The sequence below is a fragment of the Pseudoliparis swirei genome, chromosome 14 (genome assembly GCF_029220125.1).
Source record: "Pseudoliparis swirei isolate HS2019 ecotype Mariana Trench chromosome 14, NWPU_hadal_v1, whole genome shotgun sequence".
NCBI lineage: Eukaryota > Metazoa > Chordata > Actinopteri > Perciformes > Liparidae > Pseudoliparis > Pseudoliparis swirei.
The window spans coordinates 1684329-1708417 of record NC_079401.1 but is presented as its reverse complement, the minus strand read 5'-3'; the positions used below and the strand labels follow the sequence as shown (position 1 = coordinate 1708417).

Sequence of the window (24089 nt, the reverse complement as noted above, 5' to 3'; positions counted from 1 at the left end):
ATCACATGAATACAGGTGAAATGCGGGATCGAACTGTAGAGACGGAGAATCGACTACTTCTGGGTTCGACTCGTTCGCTCTGCCTGCGATCCAGACCGCGCAGTCGAGCCCAGAGCGGCCATCTTTGCACGTTCGGTTTCTGTTGACGTGGAGACGAGTCTTCTTCTTGAGAAGTGAGCTAAGCCCCCCTTGTTTCACAAAGGAGGTCATGCTGGACTTTGCCATCTTCGCCGTGACCTTTGTCATCGCGCTGGTCGCCGCCGTGTTGTACTTGTACCCGGTGAGTCGTTAGGTGACGTCACGGAGCGATCGATCTACCGTGACCGCTCACCGGTGACCTCGAGGATGCATCATGTGACGAGTGCGACTGACTGTGTCACGTGAAGCATCACGCTTCCATTTATTTAAATGTGATTCCACAAAACTGAATGAAACACTATAACTTCTACTGGGAAAGGAATAAGGAGAAATGTGTTTACTGTCATGTGGAAATATATGAAATCTCTTAAATACTTCCCCAGTCATCCAGAACGGCCTCTGGCATCCCGGGTCTCAACCCTACAGATGAGAAGTAAGTAGCACCGTCACCTGAAACAAGCAGCTTTTCATTCCGTAACATTCATTCAAGAAAAATCTAATATGATGACAGTTGTGATGCTTATAATGTGTAGTACGTCATCCAGATGTGTGCCGTTGACACGTCTAGAATAGAGAGGGCCGCATGCAGCCAATGCACCTGTTACAGACACCGTCTGCTCTCTCAGGGACGGGAACCTGCAGGACATCGTGAGCCGAGGCGGTCTGCACGAGTTCCTCGTCAGCCTGCATTGGGAGTTCGGCTCCGTGGCGTCCTTCTGGTTCGGCGGCCGGCAGGTGGTCAGCCTGGGCGCCGTGCAGCAGCTCCGGCAGCACATCAACCCCAACCGCACCAGTCAGTGCGCCGCTGTGATCTCACTGATGGAGGCCTCCCTCTCTGGGTTAAAAAAGCCTCTTATTCCTCTCTCCTCAGCCGACTCCTTCGAGACGATGCTGAAGTCGCTGCTGGGTTACCGGTTGGGGGCGGGCGGCGACGCGGCTGAGGCGGTGATGAGGAGAAAGGTGTACGAGAACGCCGTGAACGCCACGCTGAAGAGCAACTTCCCGCTGATGCTCAAGGTCCGTGTCTCGGTCGCATTCACTCGCATTCGTGCGGGGGGGGGGGGGGGGGGGTGTATATTTCCCGAATCCTTCTTGTCGTACGCAGCTGGCGGAGGAGCTGCTGGGAAAGTGGCGGTCGTTCCCGGAGTCCCAGCACACCCCGCTGTGCGCCCACCTGCTGGGTCTGGCCATGAAGACCGTCACCCAGCTGGCTCTGGGCGAGAGCTTCGGGGACGACGCCAAGGTGCTCTCCTTCCGCAAGAACCACAACGCGGTGAGACGCCGACCCCCTGGGGCAGCTGCTGCCGTCGCCGTCTTCTTCCATGTCTGCTGAGTTGAAACGGGTCACTTGAGTTGAGTTTTCCCAACCAGATCTGGTCAGAAATTGGAAAAGGCTACTTGGACGGCTCCCTGGAGAAGAGCTCCAGCAGAAGAGGGCACTATGAGACGGGTGAGGCTCTGCACCGAGTGATTGTCATACTCTCTGGGTCTCTGGGTCGAGTGGCTCGGGTTCTCTCTGTTGACGCGTGGGAGCGCCGTCGGGCTTCTGCTGTCGTCTCAGCTGCCACGAAACGGGAGGGAAAGTTTGCAGAGGCTCAGGCGGGATCTCTTGGAGCAGATGCAGACGGTGCAGAACCAACACTTTCAGTATCTGTTCAGGTTTAAAGACTTATCTCAAAGCCGGAGAGCGGGACGCACGCTGGGAACGGCGTCTTTTAAAAAAACCTCTGGTGTGTTCACGCTGAATGAAAGTGAAAAGTTATCTGATGTCAAGCGACTCCATGTTTGTGTTTGCTCTCCCTGATCTCTCTCAGCGCGGTCGGAGATGGAGGCCATGCTGCTGTCGGTGGCCAAGGAGAGAAAAGCCCAGAGGAAGCAGACGGCGTTCGTCGACGCTCTGCTGCAGGCCGGCCTCACAGAGAGAGGCGAGCACCGATGAGCGCCGAGCGGTCGCCCTGGTTACCAAAAGAGAAGCAGTCACATGATACGTGTGTGTTTTCTGCTTGTTTGAGGTCATGGAAGACTGCATGGTCTTCACTCTGGCCGGATGCGTCATCACCGCCAACCGTGAGTGACGACGATCAAAACAACGTGTGCACGAAGAAATAAATAAATAACTAGAACCAGAAATAAAAACCCCAAATGCTCCTTTGCAGTTTGCATCTGGGCGCTTCACTTCCTGTCCACCTCGGAGGAAGTTCAGGACAAACTGTACAAGGAGCTGGACGAGGTTTTGGGATCAGACCCAGTTTCCTTGGACAAAATCCCCGAGCTCAGGTGAGAACCTTCAGACCTGGTTTCACGTCTCACACGTCTCAGAACACACATCTGGAATTGGTCCAATTTGAGTGTAGCACAGAGTCGTGGTTTAAGAGCCTAACTTAAAGGAGGGTGTGCTCCACGACCTCGGTCTCACGTTCCTGCCCTTGGACAGATACTGCCAGCGGGTCCTCAACGAGACGGTGAGGACCGCCAAGCTGACCCCCGTCGCGGCTCGGCTCCAGGGGGTGGAGGGCAAAGTCGACCAGCACGTCATCCCCAAAGAGGTATCCGGTTCCTCTTCGTCTCAGCTCGAGGGGAACAAGAACCATGCACGATGAATACATAATCAAAGAGGTTATGAAAAGTATTTTTCCTTGACGTATATTTCAGACTTTGGTCATCTACGCGTTGGGGGTGGTCCTGCAGGACTCTGACACCTGGAGCACCCCATACAGGTTCCCCCTTTGATCCACACTCCTGGTTCCCATCATCAACATTTCACGGGTGGCTGTCCCATAACTCCCTGAACTCATCCCTCAGGTTTGACCCGGATCGATTTGAGGAGGAATCGGTGGAGGAGAGCTTCCGTCTGCTCGGCTTCTCGGGGAATCAAACGTGCCCGGAGCTCAGGTAAACACCCACACCCACACCGTGACGCTGGAGCCGCTGCAAGATGGTTTTGGGGAGCTGGACGAAAGGATCAGGATCAACTGTCTTTGTTTCCCCAGCTTCGCCTACACCGTCGCCGCCGTCCTGCTCAGCACGCTGGTGCGCCCGCTGAAGCTCCACGGGCTGAAGGGGCAGGTGGCGGAGGTCCGGTCTGAGCTGGTGTCCACGCCCAAGGAAGAAACCTGGATCACCGTCGGCAGAAGAAGCTAATCTTAAAAAAATAAATAAAGCGGACAAGTCGTATTTCTAGAGAAGAATTCATCGTAATTAAAGGAGCAGCAAAGTTTGTCAGAGAACTAGTCTCTCTCAATAACTCCTGTCTTTTTTATGTCAGTCACTCATCACATTATTCTGAGGCTGCACGTTGTCACGTTGTCTGTTCTCAGGTCAGATTTGCACTTCCTGTAGTTTTAATGTAGAGAAAAACAATTTGTGCTGCTAAATGTTTTTCTATAATTCCTCTTGCAGCTCTATACGTCTCACGTGGCACTTAGACAATCCACTCCCCCCCCCCCCCCCCAAACACCACTGTTGCATCTTACATATAAATATGTTTAATATGAGTGTTGTGTCATGCTTTTAATTTTATTTCCCCTAAGCAGTAAGTTTCCTCCACATAAAGAATGTTTCATTTGTTTCAGAGTTGGAATAGGAGTGCCACCGGTTTCAGCCTTCATATGGTCATTTACAATTGAATTCATTATTACAGACGGCTTTTATCTGCTAGTGCGTGTGCTTCTGAAGGGACCTTGGGCAAGACTGTATTTCCCACATAATAATAATAATACATCAAATTTCTATCGCGCTTTTCATAATACTCAGACGCTTAACATTTTATTTAATTCATTTTTTGAAAAGCACATATACACAAAAAGCACTTCTCACTTCACGAATTTCTATTTTGGGTTATTAATTATTATTACGATTATTAATTTTATATTATTAATTTTGGGAACCCCTTCCCTCCCCACTCGGGAGTCCTGCAGTACCGCACACGGCCGCGGTGTCGCAAGAGAGGCGGCCCTGCAGTACCGCACACGGCCGCAGTGTCGCAAGAGAGGCGCTCCACTCACACGTACACACACACACACACACACAGCTCTGCTAAAGATGTGAAAATGGCGGAGCTACAAATGCTTCTGGAAGAGGAGATTCCAGCTGGACGAAGCGCACTACTAGACAGTTTCACGAATTTGGAAAGAGTCGCGGAATACTGCGAAAGCAACTATGTGCAGGTGAGCTGCCGCGCTCGTGGTGTAGTTTTTTCATTTAAAAAAAATGTTTTTTAACGGAGGGGCGAAGTGATGCTAAGCTATGTAGCTAAAGCACAAACAACCCCGCTGTCAGCGCATTTCAATTCATAATTAATCGTCGAGCTGCCGTGTTCGTGTAAGCGCGCGCTAATGTCTCGTATTGGTGCATTTTATTCCATCGACACGCCGGTGTGTTGGGCTCGTGCAGCCACTGTGGGATGTGTCGTTAGCCGGATAGCATCAAACCCACGGTCCTAAATAACCCAACAGGCACCATGCGACAAAAAAAAAATCGATTTATTCTCCCTGTGCGGGGATCGATCACGTGTCGGAGGCGATACCCAACGCCAGATGGATGTGTGATCAGCTTCAGCGTGACAGGAGATTAACCAGCAACCACTGGGTTATCAACGCTGCGACCTGCACGTGATTTATGGCTTTTTAACCCATCAGAAACGCGTCTTCAGAGCCTGCATCGCGCTGCATCCCCGGTTCATTCATAAACTGCTCTTCAGGTTGGGGGGATGCACGTGACGTTGCGTTAGCTGTGGATGTCTGCGTGTCATTTGGGTTTGTGAGCGCAATCGATCCCATTCAGAGCTTCTTCTTTTCTTTTTTTGTTGCTTTGTAGTATTCTGCAGGTGGGAGTTATTTTGCAGCAGGAGATTTTTGGCTCATCTCACACCTTTCGGGCCTGAAATGTGGGACCTCAGGATCTGAGATGTGGGACCAGGGTGTGAGCCGAGAGGTTTTGACAAGGTTCCGAGGAAAGGGGCGGATCAGGTCTGACGGGTTGGTGTCTGGGCTGGTTTACTACTTCAAGGTTTTTCCATAATTATTTAAAGATATAGATCAGCTGGACGGAAGCAGCTGTTCAGGGATGTTAAGTGGACTTTACTTGTAATTCACGCCATGAAGTTGGTTTCTCGTGTCTTTGTCTTTTCCTCTTCTAGCTTACACGTTAACAGGTGTCAAACTAAAAATAGCAGCTTTGTTCACAGTGAGGCATGAGGCTGATGCTCAGGTGTTTTGTGTTGGCCTCCCAGCGGCTTCCAACCACCACCTGGCTGGTTTCTCTCAGATTGGGGTGTATTTGAGGAAAGTGTCACATTCAGAGCCTTTCCATTGCAACCTGGACCATTCTCACCTCCTTAGATTAAAACAAGTACAGCAAACAAGTAAAACCATTTTGGATCAACTAAGAATATATTATATTACACCTTTTTTGTCAATTATTACACAATTAATTTGGGAATAAAGACATAAAACAAACAACAACAATGTGATCCTTTCACAGAAATACATAAACATGCATATTCCTCTCAAATCATATTGATTTAGACTCATTTAAATGAGTCGTCAATTACCCATAATGCAGTGATTCCTCGGTTCTACACAAATCAGTCCCACACATTGCACAGAGTTTTTATTGAGGGAGAAGAAGAGCACAGGTAAAGGATCTGAAGAAGAGCACAGGTAAAGGATCTGAAGAAGAGCACAGGTAGAGGATCTGAAGAAGAGCACAGGTAGAGGATCTGTTGTGCAATACGTCCGTCATTGAAGGAGGTGCAGGTCGTCTCTCCTGCGGCCTCCCTCCAGACCTCTTGCCACAGAACCTGTTTCCTCTCCGCGGCGCTGCACCCTCGGCACGCCTCCTTTCTTCTGAAGGAATGACGTTTGTTTGCAGGAGTTTCGATGATTTGTCGGATTGGATTGTGAATCGTCTCGTTCCTCGTTGAGGGAGAAGAGTCACCGCCGCCGAGGGCCGACGCGTGTTATTCGTCATCGTCGTGCCGCCTCTACTTTAGGTTTTCATCTTTAGGGTCATAATTATTTAATGTAGCTTCAGACCCCAAAATCAATAAACCTGATTTCCTATTGGAGGTGTCAATAACTTGGGATGCAAAGAAATGTATCGAAAGCATAACTTTATTTATTGATAATATTCAGTTTTATTGAGCAAAAAAAAGTGACAAATCATTAAATTACATTAAAAAATACAAAAGTAAAGAAAAAACAGACTAGTAGAAATTATAATTTGTTTTAAAAATTGAAAATAGAACAAAATAAACTAAATCAATATCCAATCACAAAGTGTGTGTGTGTGTGTCAATTTGCTGCATGTTGATTAACAGATTTTCACCGTCATTACGCTGCAGATTATTCTCCAGATTAAATATTATGTCTTCAAATGATTGTGAGACAAATAAATGCTGCAAATCCCCACCTTTCTTTAGAACCCTGAACAAGCTATTCGTTTGGACTTTTTAAAATGCTTTGATCAGAAATAGATGCACTTTTCCTTCATTAATGAAGCAATAATGACGTATTCTACCCCTCCGCATGCTGCGCTGCACCCAGCTGCAGAGGATCCATCTCCTCTCACTCGCTTTATTGTCACTTCAAATGTTCCTTCCTGGCACTGAAAACCTCCAACGCAGCAGTTTCCAATAACGCCGAACAAATGCATTCAGGATCCCATTAAAAAGTTTGAGATGCATAACTATCGGCTCCAGGATTGTTAATGGTTTGAGCCTCTGCCACAAGGGTGCTTTTTAATTCTAAATGAACGACATAAACGTCGGACCGTGACGTCGGGAGGAGCTCTTGCGGGTTTAAAAACTAGATTTTCGAGCCTTTTTTCACTCTGGACGTCTTTCTGTGCACTATAAAAATACATTTCAATGTAAAATGTCTTTTCTTTCAGTCTCCGGACAAGGAGCGAGCGCTGGAGGAAACGAAGAACTACACCACCCAGTCTCTGGCCAGCGTGGCCTACCTGATCAACACGCTGGCCAACAACGTGCTGCAGATGCTCGACATCCAGGCCTCGCAGCTCCGCCGCATGGAGTCCTCCATCAACCACATCTCGCAGGTCCTGCACCCGACCGCACGGGCGGCACACTTGTCCCCGGAGCCCGCCGGCTGACTGACGCCTTTTCCTCTCGTCCTCCAGACGGTGGACATCCACAAGGAGAAGGTGGCGCGGCGGGAGATCGGCATCCTCACCACCAACAAGAACACGTCCCGCACGCACAAGATCATCGCGCCCGCCAACCCCGAGAGGCCGGTGCGCTACATCCGCAAGCCCATCGACTACAGCATGCTGGACGACATGGGCCACGGGGTCAAGGTGGGCCGCTCGCTCCGTAACCCCCCATGGGGCCACAGGCTCCGTCTGGGTGGATGGAAAGGTCCTAAATATTCCATTTATAGGGAAATCTATAGGAAATGCACTCAGTTTGAGTATAACTTGATCAATAGGCTCATTTTGTGTGGATGGAAAAGGCCTAAATATTCTATTTAAAGCCACCAAATAGGGAAATGTATAGAAAATGCACTAAGTTTGAGCTAGTTTAAGTTAAGTTGATCAATAGGCTCATTTTGTGTGGATGGAAAAGTCCTAAATATTCTATTCATTGTGAATTAAAGGACCAGAAATGGCAAAGACCCCATAGGGAAATACATAGGAAATGCACTAACTTTTAGCTAGTTTAAGTTAAAGTTAATATGAGCCACTTTAAGTTAATTTTAGCCATTTTAAGTTAATTTTAGCCAGTTTAAGTTAATTTAAATTGAGAAAATTAAGTTGTTTTTTCTAGTATTTTTTAAATCTTTGATTTCTGTGTGACTTTTTATTCTTTATCACTATTTAATAATACTTTATGTACTGTTTGACAGGCAGATTTTTACATTTCTAAATGATTTATTAATGTCGTTAGCTTAAAGAAATGCCCGTGAGAAGTGTATTAATGTGGGTTATTCGCTGCATGTGAAGGACGTTCAGAGGTCAAACGGTCCGACTGGGTTTCAGTGACGAGTCGTGCAAGAAGATGAATCGATAACCTCTCAGCATGGTGGGATATTAACGTCATCGGACATAGATTCGTCTAAATATATCGCTGGTTGTAAATCTATCGCCTGCTCCAGCCAACAGGTTCCTGCACTTTATATCTTTATATTTAATAAAATAGGGCAAGTGTTGTTTCGGGACGCTTCCCTCGGACTCTGAGACCAAAGAAGCTCGTTTCCCAGAACATGAAATCCTTGGTTTCAACCTCACGAGAAGGAATCCCTCGTGTTGTAACACTGAGCCATTGTTGTCTCGGCCTCATGCGTGAATAACTGTTCTCTCTTCCTTCGCCCACTAATCCTCTGATTTCTTCTCCCTCTCTCTCTTTCCTGCTTGCCTATGTGTGTCTTTATAATCAACCCGTAGTGGTTGCAAAGGTTTAAGGTAAGATTTTCAGAGTAAGAGCCTCAACAAAAAAAAAGAGGGGTGTTTTTGTGTGTGTTTTGTTTTGAAACGCTGTGAGATGGATTTTTATTTCAGGAGTTTGTTTTCTATCGACGGATTTGTTTGTCATTTTGTCAATTATACTGTCAGATATGTAGCTTAGCTTAGCATAAAGACTGGGAGCGGAGGGAAAGGGCTAGCCTGTTACCTCTAAAGCTCCGTTATTATAATCTCATTGGATTAATCTGTGCAGCCAAGTGGGAAAGTGTTAAAGCGAGAAGCTGTAACACGGTTCCTTCAAACCAGATGTAAACATTTGAATCAACTAGTTTTTTTGGAGCCTCTTAAATATAAAGTAAATCCTCCGAGGGTCCAAACGATTCCTTCACGCACACTTCCTGTTCTCGCCTCCCTTTCTTTGAGTTGCCCGTGTGTTTCCTCCTGCAGGCCAGCGCTCAGAACATGAAGGCCGGAGGAGCAGGAGGAGCAGGAGGAGTAGGAGGAGGAGCAGGAGGACTCCCTCGCACAAACCCCCCCACACAGAAGCCCCCCAGCCCGCCCATGTCGGGGAAAGGGACCCTCGGGTATGTAGGCGGGTCCGGGCGGACCCCGAGCCCCCCAGATGGGCCGGTTGCCTCCTGGTTTAGTTTCTGTCCTTCGGGGTTTAAAATCCGTTTAGTGCAGATGACTCTCCCTCCGTTAGTTTGATCCGGCAGCTTCTCCTCCTGGAAACGAGGGAAGCGACACGCAGAGCTCCGCCTCTGGTTCGATGCTCACTGTGCAGACCTCCCGGAGCTCACGTCGAGACCTTTTTGCTGAGACGCTGTTCACCGATTGGCTCGACGCCATGGAAACAACGTCTTTCCCCTCGATGCGTCAAAACTAACTTTTGTCTGCATTGAACACGAAAAGAAGAGAATGGATTTAAGAGTTTCAGAAAAGAGCCGAGACCTAAATAATGGTGATTTTAATCGGACGTTATTCGTGTTCAGCAGCTTCTCAGAGATTTTAGTCCGACGTGAACGCAGCTTTCCATGAGATCATTTCCCTTGTATTTTGTATTTGTGGTACTTTCTAACTCGCATGTCCTTTGGACTGCGGGAGGAAACCAGAGCGACATGCAAAAGACCTGCAGCCACAAACACTGACGGGGACGTGTGTGTGTGTGTGTGTGTGTGTGTGTGTGTGTGTGTGTCCGTCCATCCACCCCTTCATATCGGCTTTCAAAGGTGTGTGTGTGTCCCTTTAAGACATCCATGAAGCAGCTTTCACCACGCACTGACGTCTTCCTTTTTTAATTTGTCTTCTTGTTATTCAACTTTTCAAGTCGTGCATATTTAATTCAAGCCGGCGGTCACCCTGCTGCCGACCATCACGCCTCCTCGTCGTAGTGTCATTTAGATTTATTTTATAATACTGGAGGAGAAGAAGAACAGAAGCTTTTAATTTGGTGACTCAACTCGGTCGCTGCTATCTCATTCGCACACAGCGGCTCTGTTTGAATAACCTCCTGGGAAATTATTTAAGCTGCTGGTCAACATCTAAACGTACACACACACACACACACACACAGTCATCTGGACCCTCATGGAGAGGTCGTCCTCTGAACCCCCCAGCCGACCCCCGATATTCACCACCTGTCATGCCCCGTTTTTTAAGTTTGCACTTGTTTGTTTCTTGCTCTCCTCCCCCCCCCCCCCTACACTTCTCTATGGGTGCCCCCCCCCCTCTCCTAGGCGCCATTCCCCCTATAAGACGCTTGAGCCGGTGCGTCCACCCGTTGTCCCTAATGACTACGTCTCGAGCCCGACGCGCAACATGGCGCCGCCCCTGCAGAACCCTGCATCCGTTAATCAGAGGAACCGCACATACAGGTACCCCCTCCCACTACCCAGCATGCACCTCTCTCCTTCTTGAACCTCCCTCCACCCCTTTTATCTTCCTACACTTAAAATGCAATCCAAAACAACTCCTGTCCTGTGAACTTCTTCTACTACTTCTTCTTCTACTTGTTCATGTTCTTCTTCTACTTCTACTTGTTCATGTTCTACTTCTTCTTCTTCTACTTCTTCTTCTTCTACTTCTTCTTCACTCCTCGTGGACGCCCCAGCTGTCGACTCAACTCCCCGAAACCAAAGAGATATTCATAGACGTCTCCGTTTAAAACATTTTTTGGGGACGAGGGGGAAACGACTTAATTTGCGTGTCGGACAAATATATTTTAAATATCTGGTCCAGAAGCCCCCCCCCCCCCCCCCCCGACTCTCCTCCCTCTGCAGCTCCATCCACGTCTCGTCTGCTCCTCATGTGTCCTCTCTTTGTCTCATGTGTCCTTGGTGAGGCTTCCAGCTGCTTCTTTTAAATACTTGTATTAATCTCCGTGACGTGGTCGTCTCACTGAGGCGTCGCTGCTCTAGATCGTTGCCCTGGGTAACGAGGACGTTTTGTACAGGAATGAGAGACGCGCTGATGTAGTGTAGATTCCTTTTAAAGTAAATTGTCTGTTTACCCAGGAGCTTGTTGCATGTGGGGTTAAAGGTTAAATTGGGGTTTTAATCTGTAAAGTGCAACACCATCAACACCTTGGAAGGAGTGACCCAAAGCGAGAGCTGCTGGTATCAATGTTAGGACAACGGATGGGCCGTTTCCTCACGGTAAAAACACATTGAAGTTCTTTTGATTACTTTAATAGTGATAAATAGAAAAACACCAATAAACCAGAGGATGAAATGTCTCCTTCTCCACCTCCGCTTGACTCCTTTACTTTTTCTTTTTCTTCGTTACATCCGTTCAAGTTGCCGCTAAATACTAAAAACTAAATACTGAACACGCAGATCGACACCGTTTAGCTCCCGTGGCTTCGCGTTCCCATCGTGTACGGCGGCGTGTCCGTGGTCTGACGTGTCTGCCCCCCCCCCTCCAGTAGTGGCAGCAGCGGCGGCAGCCACCCCAGCAGCAGCTGCAGCAGCAGCCGAGAGAACAGCGGCAGCGGCAGCGTGTGCGTGCCCATCGCCGTGCCGACCCCGGCCCCGCCCAACGCATTGCCAGGTAACGCCCGCTCCCTGTGTGTGTGTGTGTGTGTGTGTGTGTGTGTGTGTGTGTGTGTGTGTGTGTGTGTGTGTGTGTGTGTGTGTGTGTGTGTGTGTGTGTGTGTGTGTGTGACTAATATTGGTTCAGTATCCAGGATTCCTGCATGCTTTAGTGTGATATCACATGTAGGAACCTTGGACCTACTGGATCCCTTTCCTCCTCCCTTCTCACTCTGATATCTTGACCTCCCTCACTTGTCTTTTTCTCTCCCTCCTTTTGACCTTTTCACCTCTTCAACCCCTCCTCCTCCTCCTCCTCCTCGGTTCAGCCCCCGTCCCATCCAACCCAGCTAAACCTCCCCCCAACACTGCCACCACCACCGCCCCTGGACCCCCTACCACCGCCCTAGACGGCCCCCCACAGGCCCCGAACCCCCCCGTAGAGACCCCGCCTGTGCCCCAGCTCCCTGCGGCCCCCATGGGCCCCCCTGCTAACGGGAACCCCGCACAAGGTGAGTGTCGCCCCCGGTGGGAGAAGCTCACCCTCCACCTCCACCCCCTCATGTCATGCACCCTCGAGCCAGACGTGTCCTTCCACCCGCATGTCATCGCCCTGGGTAGGGAGCAGGAACTCAAGGAAGCACTATTCAAGGGAATAGGACACTTGAGGTGGTTTCCTTCATGCACCAAGTAAAGGCTCAACTCCTCATAATAATCACAGCATGGTTATCTTTGTTCCTGGTTGTTTTTAGGGGTCAGATTTCTCTCTGCTTTATAATCTCAAGGGCTGCACACAAAACACAAAATACTACCTGGAGGAGAGAGGAAGGTAAACAAGATAATGTCGAGCAGAATCTCTGATCTGCCTTTCAAAGGAAAGCTTTCCATAGCAACCCGCCGACCTTTTTAAAGGTGGAGAGCTTTTCACTTGAGTGTTTATCACAACGGTCCTCCGGTTTTTCCATTTTCCACGTCTGCTCTTCATCCCTCACACATCTCATCGTGTGTGTGTGTTAATGATGATGATGCTGTTCTGATGTATAATGCATGATCTGTGTGGTGAAATGCTTCACAGGGAATTCCTCATCCGTGTGTCTTCATTGTGCTCTTTATAGTTTTAGTGTGGCTGTGTGTTGTAAACAGCTGCGTTGCTGTTCCGCTTAGTCAAATGTTAACAGTGAGAAATTGTAGAATGTATTTCTCATTCATAGTTTTGAGTTCAGGAAATAAATATTGGTTATTTATTTTTGCCATTTTCTCCACTGAGAAACTTTAAAAAAATTTTTTTTTATGAAAGTAAAACTTGAGCTCACAGTTCAGGACGCCAGAGCGATGAAGAGTTGACTCTCTGCTGCCCTCTGCAGATTCTGCTCAGTTCTACAGCATGAATCGCCCGGCGCAACCGCCCCTGAACTCTCAGGTGGGTGGCTCGCTGCCGTACCGCCGCCCCACCTCCGTCACCGGTCAGCCCAACATGGCCCAGAGCCAGCTCAACGGGGGGCCCCACTTCAACCAGAGCCAAGGTACGTGTGTGTGTGTGTGTGTGGCAGTATCATTAAAGTTACACAAACGGGTCGAAAAATACAATATATAGTTATATTTATTATCACAGTAAACTTGAATGCAACACAATCACACAAATGGAGACGAACGTTGAAATATTTAAATATCTGGTTTTGTCCGACCAGAGGATTAAAACAAAGATATTCAAAGATATTAGCGTCATTAAAAGAACAGCAGCTGGTGGTGAAGATAGCTGCAGGTGTATTATTATTATTATTATAATAATAAAGATGGATTCCTCAGGTCTTTGCCGTAATGTTATTCTTGTTCCCGTTCTTTAAATCTCGTGTTCTTGGTGATTCTAATGTTCACATGTCTTCCTCCTCGTCTTCCTCACTCTGGTTATTACGATACTGGTTAGTGATAGCCGGCCCGCCCGCGCCCCCTCCCCCCTCCATGCAGATCACCCCTCAGCTGCCTCTGATGGGCTTTGTGGCCCGAGTTCAGGAGACCAGTAAGTGGCCTTTAGCCCCGCCCCCTCCTGCATGACGACGTCCTCTCCCCAACAGTTAGCCACTCCCCCTTTTTTAGTGGAATATTGTGTGATCGGCCTCCAGCAGCAGCTGTACGGATCCCATGTTCACGTCACTAGATGCTGAATTATAAATAAGAATCAGTTTTCTAACACTAACTTTTGTTTGCCCTTTTTTAATCTGTTATTAAATCGTAAAACAAATCAAGAGATGTATCCTCAACTCTTTTCATTTAAGAAATGTTGGCGGTTGATCACACAAGTCCAGACCAGTGCAGCATGACGTGAATCCTAAAGCATGTTTACATGTCAACAAGAGCCCGAATCTACTTTAAATGTGAAATGCACGTTGAAATCACTTGATGCATCCACGCCACATGGCCTGCTCCTTTCTCCGATGCATGATGGTGTTGTTGTTGTTGTTGTTGTCTCTGTATTTATTCTCCTTTTGTTCTCCCCGCCTGCCTGAAAACTATTTCTAGTCTCAGACGTGCCTCCTCCGCCTCCGCCCGCCGACGAGCCGGTGTTCGACGAGCCGACGCCCCCTCCTCCGCCGCCGGAGGACTACGAGCACGAAGAGGAGGAGGAGGAGGAAGGGGAGGAGGATGACGAGGAGGAGTCGGCGGTGGTGGAGTACAGCGACCCCTACGCCGAGGAGGACCCGCCCTGGGCTCCTCAGACCTACCTGGAGAAAGGTCGGCCTTCAATGCAGTCACTTTACACACGCCCCCAGAATGTAGCCAAATATATCCAAATGTACAAATGTGTACAAATGTAGCCAAATATATACAAATGTAGTCAAATGTCCGTATTTGGCTACATTTAGAAGTGTTAAGAGCTCGTCTATAATCTAAAATAAAGATCTGTGAGCTCGTAGAGACGCATAAGGGAGGAAGTGTAACCGAGGTCTAGAACGTGGAGAAACCTGCGTTTCACAGAAGTGGTGATTTCCTCCTCCCTGAATGTCCCCCTAGTGGTGGCCATCTACGACTACGCCCGGGACAAGGAGGACGAGCTGTCGTTCCAGGAGGGCGCCATCATCTACGTGATCAAGAAGAACGATGACGGCTGGTACGAGGGCGTGATGCACGAGACCACGGGCCTCTTCCCCGGCAACTACGTGGAGTCCATCATGCACTACGCCGACTGAACAATCCTTCGAGGGCGACGGGGAGGGAGGGGAGGAGCCAAGGGTTAAAGGTCAAAGACTTTGATCAGACAGAGCATGATCAGCTCCGAGAGAGAGACGGGAAAGAAGAAGCTGACGCCCAGGCGCCATTGTACAACAACCACTACTCTTGATATATTCTTCCCTGTAATATTATCTTTCTTTCATTTGACTGAGGACGGGATGGTGATGGATTTATTGTATTTGGAGAGTTTTGCGTTACATTATGAGGTCACGACGTAGATGTTTGCTTCATTTTTTTGGGACCAATTTGCCCTTATTTTTTAAAGAATATTTATTTGGATTTTGTAGTGGGATACAAGGTGAGAGGGATGTAGTCGGGGGGGGGGGGGTCCACACCGCAGCCTTCGGAGGAAAAGGGCCGGAGGAGAACGCCTTCTTCACGTGGCCACTTTCTCCTCAACACCCGAGACAATTTAGAGAAAAGTACTCCTCTAAATTCATACATATATATATATATATATATATAAAGTATAATGCAACAACAATATCCTCGGTGGAGATGAACTGTAGTTTCCGTACTTGACAGAGTGTTTGTGTTCCGGTGCCTCCGGCGTGCCAAAGCTGACGAGCACATCGGAGGTCTCGAGGTCCGAAAAGACGAGCGCTTTAAAAACACCACATTTTCTTGCTTCATTTAAATTACATTTTAAGAATAAGTTTAATTAGGTTTTAATTCGTTAGGTTATTCGGCTGCTCGCTGTCGTGGATTTAGAAGTCTCGCTCCGCCGGTGGTGATTTATTGAAGTTTGTCGTCTCGACTGGCGGGGCTCATCGTGTGCAGCGTTCACCGGCATCGGAAACCGGAGACTTTTTATTTTGTTTTAATTCATTTTTTGGCGTTTACCATGAGGTCCAGAATCTGTTTCTGTTGCTTGCGGAGCGGCGAGGAAGGAGAAGAAAAAAACTCTGCCGGTGATTAATGTCTTAATATTTTTCTATATGGTGTGGTTTTGGTTTTGATATTCGACCGCGACGACGCATTTAGGTCGCGTCTCAGATGCTTGTGCCATATTGAAGTGTGCGTTGCTGTCCGGAGGTCATCACTTAATTTTGCAATAAATCGGCCCGAGTGGGGAGGACCGTCGACTCCATGCCGACCGGGTTCTCCCTTTTTGTTGTTTTAAATCCAAAGCACATTGTAGTGAGAACGTAAAAGGTGTAGAAGAAGAACTAATGTAAATGTGAGATGTATTACGTCCTCAAAAACAGGACTTATTGAATATGAAAAGATGCCAGCTATTGTGTTGAAATGGTTTTAACCGTCAGTCGTAGGCCCCGCCCCCTTCCCCCCCCCCCCCCCCACACACTATATTCTCGAGGCCGTCGGCGTCGTTCGTCCTCCGTCACGTCTCCAATGCGCTCGGCTGTTGGGTGTTTTTGCGAGGGCTCATGTACTTATGTCAGAATCTTTATTTTCTATATATAAAAAAAAAAAGAAAAAAAGAAATAATACCAAGTGGGTCTGTGTGTGTGTGTGTGTGTGTGTGTGAGAGTCTTGCATGCCATTGTTCTGTACCGGTGTCCCCAAAAAAACCTACGCGGCGAGATCACCCATTCTTAAAAAGACGAGGCTCATCCAAAGAGACTGTCCGACTTACGTCAAGCGCACGTCAGAGGAGTGACCTTTGACCTGTGGGGGAGGGACATGGCATTAGCCGTCATTACTTCAGCGCCCCCCCCCCCCCCCATACGTTGAATCTTGTTCCAGACACTAAAAGCATCAATCGAGGCCCTTGGCCTGCAGGATCCATGGCTCCCTGGAGTCACACAACAGCCCATAATGCCATTGTGTTGCACAGTTAACGTTGAATTGCAGAAGTATCATATTTGTAAAATCATGAGAACAAAGACAATAAAATTATTACGATTTATCGGTGCTTGATTCTTGTTTTTTTAATGTTTTAAATTGTTGGATTGGATTATTAACAGGAAGTTACACGTTTTTTAATAGTCAGAATCAAACGTCGCATCTTCCAAAAGAGTCTCGTGATGCTCGATAACGTGTGATTGATTCATTCAGTCAAACTTTGGAGGATTTCACTTATTAGTGAATGTAGGAAGCGTTAAACACTATTTTCAGAAACGGTGACAATGAAAATATTAAACCACGTTTATGCCAAAAAAGTAGCCGGACACTGCAGGGAATCGAACCCCATCCCAGTAAACCAGGAGTGCCTTTGTTCTTTTGGAGACGGACACAGGTACAATCACTGCAGTTAAAAAGTCAGAACATACAAACACTGTCCAAAGGAAGTAATAAAAACCATTAAAAATAAGTAATAAAATGGTATTGAACATCTTGAAGTATGCGAGGGTGACCTTTTAGATTGTATAATGAATATTTATAAATATTCTATTGTGTTGCATATCAGTGGGAAGTGTTTTGGTCAGTGGAAGGTGGTAACTATTTTATTTATTGGATTTCCTTTAGCTTGTGTTTTAGATTTGGATATTGCAGCCGGAGGGAAACGTGGTGTGTGTCGTTCCACCTCTGTCCGCCAGAGGGCGCCATAGCATTAACAGTTTAAGCAGCTGTGTTTTAATGTGACTTTACCTCTCTCTCTCTCTCTCCCTCTCTCTCTGTAATATGCAAATTATGTTCCACAGTCAAATTGTGAACGACAGAAAGTTGTGGAGCCCTTTGATGGTTGTCAAGGTGCAGGAGGGTTGTGTCGAGATGAGCTTCACTCGTACATCATAAACACTTTCACTGCTCATTGAAAGAACTCTGGTTTCAGATGTCCAGGTGACAAAGGTGACCCCACACCTGAAGGACAGGTGCTCCAAGCCCCATTGTCACAGCGTCACGTGACGCCCTTCTCATTGAGCTCTGTTCACACGAGACACTCTGAACTCTCCCTCTCTGGGGTCACGACCTCCACTCGTGTCTTTACAACCGGCTTTTAACTGAAACCTGCGTTTTCGTTTTGCTTTCTGTCATTTAATTTATTTGCACATTCTGTTCTCCTAATATTTGGAATTTGTACAATTTTTAAAGCACGTTGTAATAAATAAAAAAAAGCTAAAGATTAGTCCTGCACCAGGACCTCGTCTGCAGGCCGTGTCCACGTCTCGTGTCCCAGAGTGTCAAATAAATGTGTGTTTTTAGCGAAGCACACGGCGTTGGCTCTCTGGAACCTCCTGAGGGTGTAAACCGGAAGCTATGGAGGCCCAAAAGGTCACTTTCAGTTTGCAGATTAAAGAGAATCCACGAGCAGAGCAACGCTCCTCCTTTGGTTTCGTCTCTGTGGTGTCGCCCAGCTTTAAGGAGGCGTGTGTGTGTGTGTGTGTGTGTGTGTGTGTGTGTGTGTGTGTGTGTGTGTGTGTGTGTGTGTGTGTGTGTGTGTGTGTGTGTGTGTGTGTGTGTGTGTGTGTGTGTGTGTGTGTGTGTGTGTGTGAGACCTCGTTCTCTACCCTTCTCCTCCACGCTGTGCACCACTCAGACAGAAATGACAGGCGTGTTGCCGCTTTACGGCATAAGTGCTACCTTCCCGGTGACTCTTCCTGAGCGTTGACAGCTGAGGGCAAAGAGGGAAGACAGATGGAATTTAAAATTTGAAGCGTGCCTTCTGGAGAACACAGCCGGGGGGGCCCAAAACGTGGATTTATCTTTGTGTGCGTGTGCTCACAGGATTAACAGCGTAATGGGGGCGTGGGGGAGACGTGTCAAAGGGTTTCTTCCATTCAGCCGTGGCTCAGGACTCGGGGAGGACGTGTTCTGACAAAGACGCTTCACACTTTCCTCTCCTCCCGCTCGGCTGCAGAAACACCCACTGAGCAGCTTCTCGCCTGTTTTCTTTATGATGGATAGAACTCAGATTTTTCTGCAGAAATGTGCAGCTTTCTCTATATAAAAAAGGTGGATTTGTTTGTGTGGAGCGTTTCTCTCTTTGAGGAATGCAGCGTTCTCTCCGAGGACCTCTGCAGGTGCCACATGAAGCCGGCGTGTCTGAACAGAGACTCAGACGCGTGGAAAACTCACATCGGGCCGAGTGCGATGAGCTCATGTCGCCGTGACGACGGAGACTTCTCATGTGGGAACGCTTTTGTTTGATCTCTATACATCTCACAGGCCCACAATGCAACTCGGTGAACACGGGAGCCGGGCCTGGTTTCGTGTGACAATGACAATAATTGTTATTCAAACAATGGGTCTTAACGTTTTACTTCATATTCTGTTTAAAGTGAAACAAATTCACTTTACACACATTTTCCGAAAGCCTCTTCCAGGTGGAGCTCGTTTTCTATGACTTACATGTTAGATATTGCATCATATTGTAATTTGTTTATCACATGTGAGATCAAGTATAATAACTAGTACAATGCAGTAGAAAAGGCTAAATATGTCATAAAGCTGCATACAATGGAAGTACAATAGTGTATATCATGACTGTATTAGTGTACCTGTATTACACAACATGTGCACATAAAGAACACGCCTTCTGAAGCCTTTATGAGGTCGTAAAACAACTGCAGGTGTTTTAATTGTCTGTCCAGAGGCGGTCATGTCCCACGTCTCCCTCTCTACTGCGCATGCGCTCAGAAGTCACCAGCTCATGCAGGTGTTTGGTGCGAGGCTGATTGGACCCGGAAGGTCATTACTGGGTTAACCCACCGACATGTGGGTCAAGCGAGCAGATTAAAAGAGCGTGTGTGTGTGTGTGTGTGTGTGTGTGTGTGTGTGTGTGTGTGTGTGTGTGTGTGTGTGTGTGTGTGTGTGTGTGTGTGTGTGTGTGTGTGTGTGTGTGTGTGTGTGTGTGTGTGAACTGCAGTTTACTGACTGCTGAAAGTCATCTGAGAAGTGAAAGCTTGAGACTGAACGCTGCTCTAATTAATTGATTGTATGTGTGTGAAGTTAGAAACCATCGAATCCTGCTAGAATGTAGATTTCAAAATAAAAGCATTTATTATATAGTTTTACCGTTGGGCAAACAGAATACATATAACGTGTGGTGATGAACATATAATTGTAGAAACGTGCTATATACTATGCTGCTTCTTCAGAGTGTAGCATTACAAAAGGGTGCAATAATAATTTAAAATCAAATTAACTCAGCTTTAGATGTTCTAATATTACTTTCAGTGTGAATACAAACCCCCAAATAATAAATTATATCAAAATACTAAAGCAATAATCCGCATTGACTCTGTTAGTCGCCGTTTATCACCGTGTCGACCTTGCTGCTGCAGAAATAGTTCATCGCTCGAGCTTTTACTTTGAAAAACACACGCAGGAAGTCCTCTCCGGCTTGACGCCGAGCTGTTGGGCACGCTGCTGTGCGTAAAGGTGCACTCAGCCTCCAGATAGACAGGAGGTCGGAGAAAGGTTCCCCTCCTACAAGCGTCCGCTGGAGATGAGCCTCTGAACGGGATCTTATTTGTGTTTTTGTGTCAAAGCGTAAACAAACCAACACGTGGAGCATGCGCAGTGGCGACAGGTGGTCGCTGCTGACCCTGCAGACCCGCAGGTGGTCGCTGCTGACCCTGCACACCTGCATCCTCCTGCTGATGGCGCTGCCTGGCGGACAGTCAGGTGAGAGGAAGCTGCTTCGCGCTCTTATTCTGTGAACCTCTGCGTGAAATATGGCTGCACGACTTTTATTACAGGAACAAATATATAGAAAAGGGGTCGAGAATACTGTGAAACAGCAAGTTTGGTGTCTTTTTTTAAAGTAACTTCTTGTTTTTATGAATTGCCTTTACATAACATCTCATCAGACAACACTCAGATGTCATGTTTAATTTAAATTCAGACTTTATGATCTCCTCTGAGTCACGTGGTCTGAGAGCTGGAATGAGGAGGTGGTGGATGTGGGTGTCTGGACATGTCTCTGTCCCGAGGAGCTCTGTCTCCTCCACTGTACCTGTCTGTGGGTCAAAGTCTTATGACAGGTGGTCATTTTTATTATTCGGAATTACATGCATTTTTGCATTTATTGTTTTGTATTTGCTGCATTTTTCCAGCCTGTTGTCCGATCTTTTCATTGCGTCTGTGAAGCACCCTTTAGTACACAGACATTATGAGACACACACACACACACACACACACACAGTCTGCCAGATAAGAAAACAAACACTAATCAAGTCCATACCTTCTGTCTTGTGGTCATTTAATTTTTCTTTTGAAATTTTGTGGCTTTTTTTTGCGTCTCTTTGTAATAATTCTGCATTTCTTTTGAGGTTTTGTGTGTCTCCATGGAAGCTTTGTGTCTTTTTGTGGTTGTTGAACATCTCGTGTGTGTGTGTGTGTGTGTGTGTGTGTGTTTGTGTGTGGGTGTGGGAGGAAGGGATTTGTGTTTTGTTCAAATTTTCCTTTCTTCAGGGCTCGTTGTCGGTACGTCCTTCATCCTCATCGCCAAATGTTACCTGGCTGTGGTTTCCCTCCTATTAGTCTGCACACACACACACACACACACACACACACACGCATTGTGCTGACATTCAGGCATGCCCTCCCATTCGTGTAGAGACACATGCAGAAGCCCTCCGACAGACTTCACACAAGAATTCGAGCTTGTGCATTGTGTGTGTGTGTGTGTGTGTGTGTGTGTGTGTGTGTTTCTGCAGTTAATGTAAAATCTGCTCCGAGGCACCAAAAGATCTGCAAACAAAACAAAAAAAGCTGACAAAGACAATGAAGAAACTGATCCCGCCTGTCAGGGCTGGCGAGTCCTGAAGCGCCGACGTCCCGGAGGACGGAGAGATGAGCTGGATTCATAACGCATTCCTCTTTAAAACAACGGTTTTATTCTGCTTTCTTGATGAGGAGTTGTGCACGATGCAACGTTACCTCATGTAACAGCAGCTGCTTTGAAAGGCATTCTGGGAAATGTAGGAAACCAACAACAAAGGAGGATGCATTGGGACCCTCCTGTCACACATTGAGCAGCGTTAACTTATATTTTATATTATTAATAACGGAGTTGGAAGCACATCATCGTAGTTGTTCTCTCTTTGACCATAACTCCTCAGATTGACTGGTGATGCAACTTGCTGACAGCAGCACCCCTGGGTGCCCCACACACAACGCTGTATTTTACTGAAGCAGGCGATGGTAATTATTGTGTAGATGAATAACGGCGCAAAACTTTACTCGCTGAGCACTAAGAGAAACTTAAAATCACAACATAAAGCATTATAACTGCTTTATAATAAGATAATATGACATCACATCTATTGGCATAGCAGTGTCACGCGCCCAGATGATGAATGATGACCTTTTATGAAATGTGTGATTTATAAAGCTTGATGAATATTAGAAAGCCTATACTTATATACGTTGCAATTATGACACTATAATCCGTGAGTGATGAGTAACCGAAGTTTCAGGAGTAAAGCAGAAAGAGAAACTCGAGATTTTTTTCTCCGGCGGCCTCGAGCGTCTCTTCACGGCGGTTCACGCCCACTTCATTGTGCGAAGCCATCTTGGATGCGGCGTCTCCTCTTCAGCCCGTAGGACGCAGCTAAGGGAACATCAAAGCCTCCTTTTGCGACTGTCGATTCCTTCCCTCCTGAAGCCTCGGAGGACCCGTGAAGGCCGATGTGGGACGGTTCCTCCGCCAGAGGATGTTTTCCTTTCCCTCTTCCATCGCTCCGCAATCTGCCATCCAGGCGCCGCTCTGGGTACCGGGGAATGCTTTTGTTTCCCCAGCTGCAGAGGGAGCTGCTGCTGGTGGAGGTGGAGGTGGTGGTGGAGCTACTGGTGGTGGTGGTGGAGGTGGAGCTGCTGGTGGTGGTGGTGGTGGTGGAGCTGCTGGTGGTGGAGGTGGAGGTGCTGGTGGTGGAGGTGGTGGTGGTGGAGCTGCTGGTGGTGGTGGTGGTGGTGGTGGAGGTGGAGGTGGTGGTGGTGGAGGTGCTGGTGGTTGGAGGTGGTGGTGGAGGTGGAGGTGCTGGTGGTCAAAAGTCAAAGTCAAAGTCAGTTTTATTTGTCAATTTTCCATATGTGCAAACATACAGAAGATCGAAATTGCGTTTCTCTTCTGTCCAACATAAAGTGAATTGTGCAACATATAGACAACATAGAGTGCAAAAATAGTAAAAAACATGTGAACATATAGACAACATAAAGTGCATAGACAACATAAAGTGCAAAAATAGTAAGAAACATGTAAACATATAGACAACATAAATTGTGCTAGCAGCATTCAGACATGTGAGTCTGAAAGAGGATGGAGTGGGAGGATGGGGAGAGAGTTCAGCTTCCTGACAGCCTGGTGGATGAAGCTGTTGGACAGCCTGGCGGTGTGAGCCCGAGGCTCCGGTACCTCCTCCCAGAGGGCAGGAGGCTGAAGAGACCGTGTGAGGGGTGGCAGGGGTCACTCACAATCGAGGTCGCTTTGCGGGTGAGGCGGGTGTTGTATATGTCCTGCAAGGATGGGAGGGGGGGGAGTGAGGCACCCATGATCCTTCCAGCTGCCTTCACTATGCGCTGCAGGGCGTTCCTGCTGTGGTCTGTGCAGCTTCCGCCCCACACAGTGATGCAGTTGGTCAGGATGCTCTCCATGGTGCCGCGGTAGAAGGTGCACATGATGGATGGGGGCTCCTGCTTTCCTCAGTTTCCGGAGGAAGTAGAGCGCCTCTGTGCGTTCTTTGCCAGCGATGTAGTGTTTGCTGTCCACGAGAGGTCCTCACTGATTGCCACCCTCAGGAATTTGGTGCTGCTGACCTGCTCAATGTCCGCACCGTTGATGGTCAGTGGTGGGTGATGGGTGTGGCCTTTCCGGAAGTCAACAACGATCTCTTTGGTCTTGCTGTTGTTGAGCAGGAGGTTGTTGGCTCCGCACCACGTGGTCAGAAGGTTGACCTCCCTCCTGTAGAGGGTCTCGTCATCCTTGGTGATGAGACCTATCAATGTTGTCGTCTGCAAACTTGACCATGTGATTGGTGCTGTAGCTGGTTTTGCAGTCGTGAGTCAGCAAGGTGAAGAGCAGGGGACTGAGCACACAGCCCTGAGGGGCCCCTGTGCTGAGTGTGATGCTGCTCGAGGTGTTGTTGCCAACACGTACTGCTTGTGGCCTCTCACTCAGGAAGTCCAGCAGCCAGTTACACAGCGAGGTGTTGAGCCCCAGCTGGTCAAGTTTGCAGATTAGTTGTTGTGGGATGATTGTGTTGAATGCTGAGCTAAAGTCTATGAACAGCATTCTTACATAGGAGTCTTTTGTCCAGGTGGGTGAGGGCTGGGTGGAGAGCAGAGCAGATTGCATCCTCCGCGGACCGTTTGGCCCGGTATGCAAACTGGAAAGGGTCCAGAGTGGGGGGGAGAATGGATTTGATA

At 47.7% G+C, this 24089-nt stretch overlaps 3 protein-coding genes across 11 annotated transcripts in view; all 3 read left to right on the top strand.

Annotated features, from left to right (window-relative positions):
- Positions 1-109: 109 nt before the first annotated feature.
- Positions 110-3632, top strand: LOC130204289 (cytochrome P450 20A1). Its single transcript, XM_056430896.1, has 13 exons — positions 110-280; positions 522-571; positions 765-931; positions 1010-1155; positions 1244-1411; positions 1510-1588; positions 1953-2062; positions 2148-2205; positions 2295-2415; positions 2573-2684; positions 2791-2855; positions 2941-3030; positions 3129-3632. The coding sequence occupies exons 1-13, from the start codon at positions 209-211 to the stop codon at positions 3277-3279; spliced, it is 1389 nt and encodes a 462-aa protein (XP_056286871.1). The 5' UTR covers positions 110-208; the 3' UTR covers positions 3280-3632.
- A 397-nt stretch (positions 3633-4029) lies between these two features.
- On the top strand, positions 4030-16686 carry LOC130204287 (abl interactor 2-like). Of its 9 annotated transcripts, XM_056430892.1 has the most exons (12): positions 4030-4304; positions 7030-7197; positions 7279-7455; positions 8542-8559; positions 9007-9143; positions 10296-10433; positions 11483-11607; positions 11918-12100; positions 12953-13111; positions 13513-13605; positions 14106-14318; positions 14598-16686. In XM_056430892.1, exons 1-12 carry the CDS (start codon positions 4188-4190, stop codon positions 14771-14773), a joined length of 1704 nt encoding a protein of 567 aa, XP_056286867.1. In that variant the 5' UTR covers positions 4030-4187; the 3' UTR covers positions 14774-16686. The 9 variants fall into 9 exon arrangements, with proteins under 9 accessions (XP_056286867.1, XP_056286865.1, XP_056286862.1 ...); XM_056430887.1 differs by lacking the exon at positions 11918-12100 and having other exon boundaries at positions 4074-4304; XM_056430890.1 differs by lacking the exons at positions 10296-10433; positions 11918-12100 and having other exon boundaries at positions 4067-4304.
- Positions 16687-20132: 3446 nt separating this feature from the next.
- LOC130204337 (collagen alpha-1(XVIII) chain-like) overlaps positions 20133-24089 on the top strand; it is a 42911-nt gene continuing 38954 nt past the window's right edge. The window contains exon 1 of the mRNA XM_056430987.1: positions 20133-20348. Within this exon, the coding sequence (XP_056286962.1) occupies positions 20237-20348 (112 nt within the window). The 5' untranslated portion in view covers positions 20133-20236. The remainder of the gene's footprint in view (positions 20349-24089) is intronic.

Bases quoted from the DNA above. Each gene is read 5' to 3' on its own strand.
- LOC130204289 (XM_056430896.1), top strand. From the start codon at position 209: ATGCTGGACTTTGCCATCTTCGCCGTGACCTTTGTCATCGCGCTGGTC. The intron at 1,156-1,243 runs GTCCGTGTCTCG...TGTCGTACGCAG, and splicing joins ACTTCCCGCTGATGCTCAAG to CTGGCGGAGGAGCTGCTGGG. The intron at 2,063-2,147 runs GGCGAGCACCGA...TTCTGCTTGTTT, and splicing joins AGGCCGGCCTCACAGAGAGA to GAGGTCATGGAAGACTGCAT.
- LOC130204287 (XM_056430892.1), top strand. From the start codon at position 4,188: ATGGCGGAGCTACAAATGCTTCTGGAAGAGGAGATTCCAGCTGGACGA. The intron at 7,198-7,278 runs GTCCTGCACCCG...CTCGTCCTCCAG, and splicing joins CCATCAACCACATCTCGCAG to ACGGTGGACATCCACAAGGA. The intron at 13,606-14,105 runs GTAAGTGGCCTT...AACTATTTCTAG, and splicing joins GGCCCGAGTTCAGGAGACCA to TCTCAGACGTGCCTCCTCCG.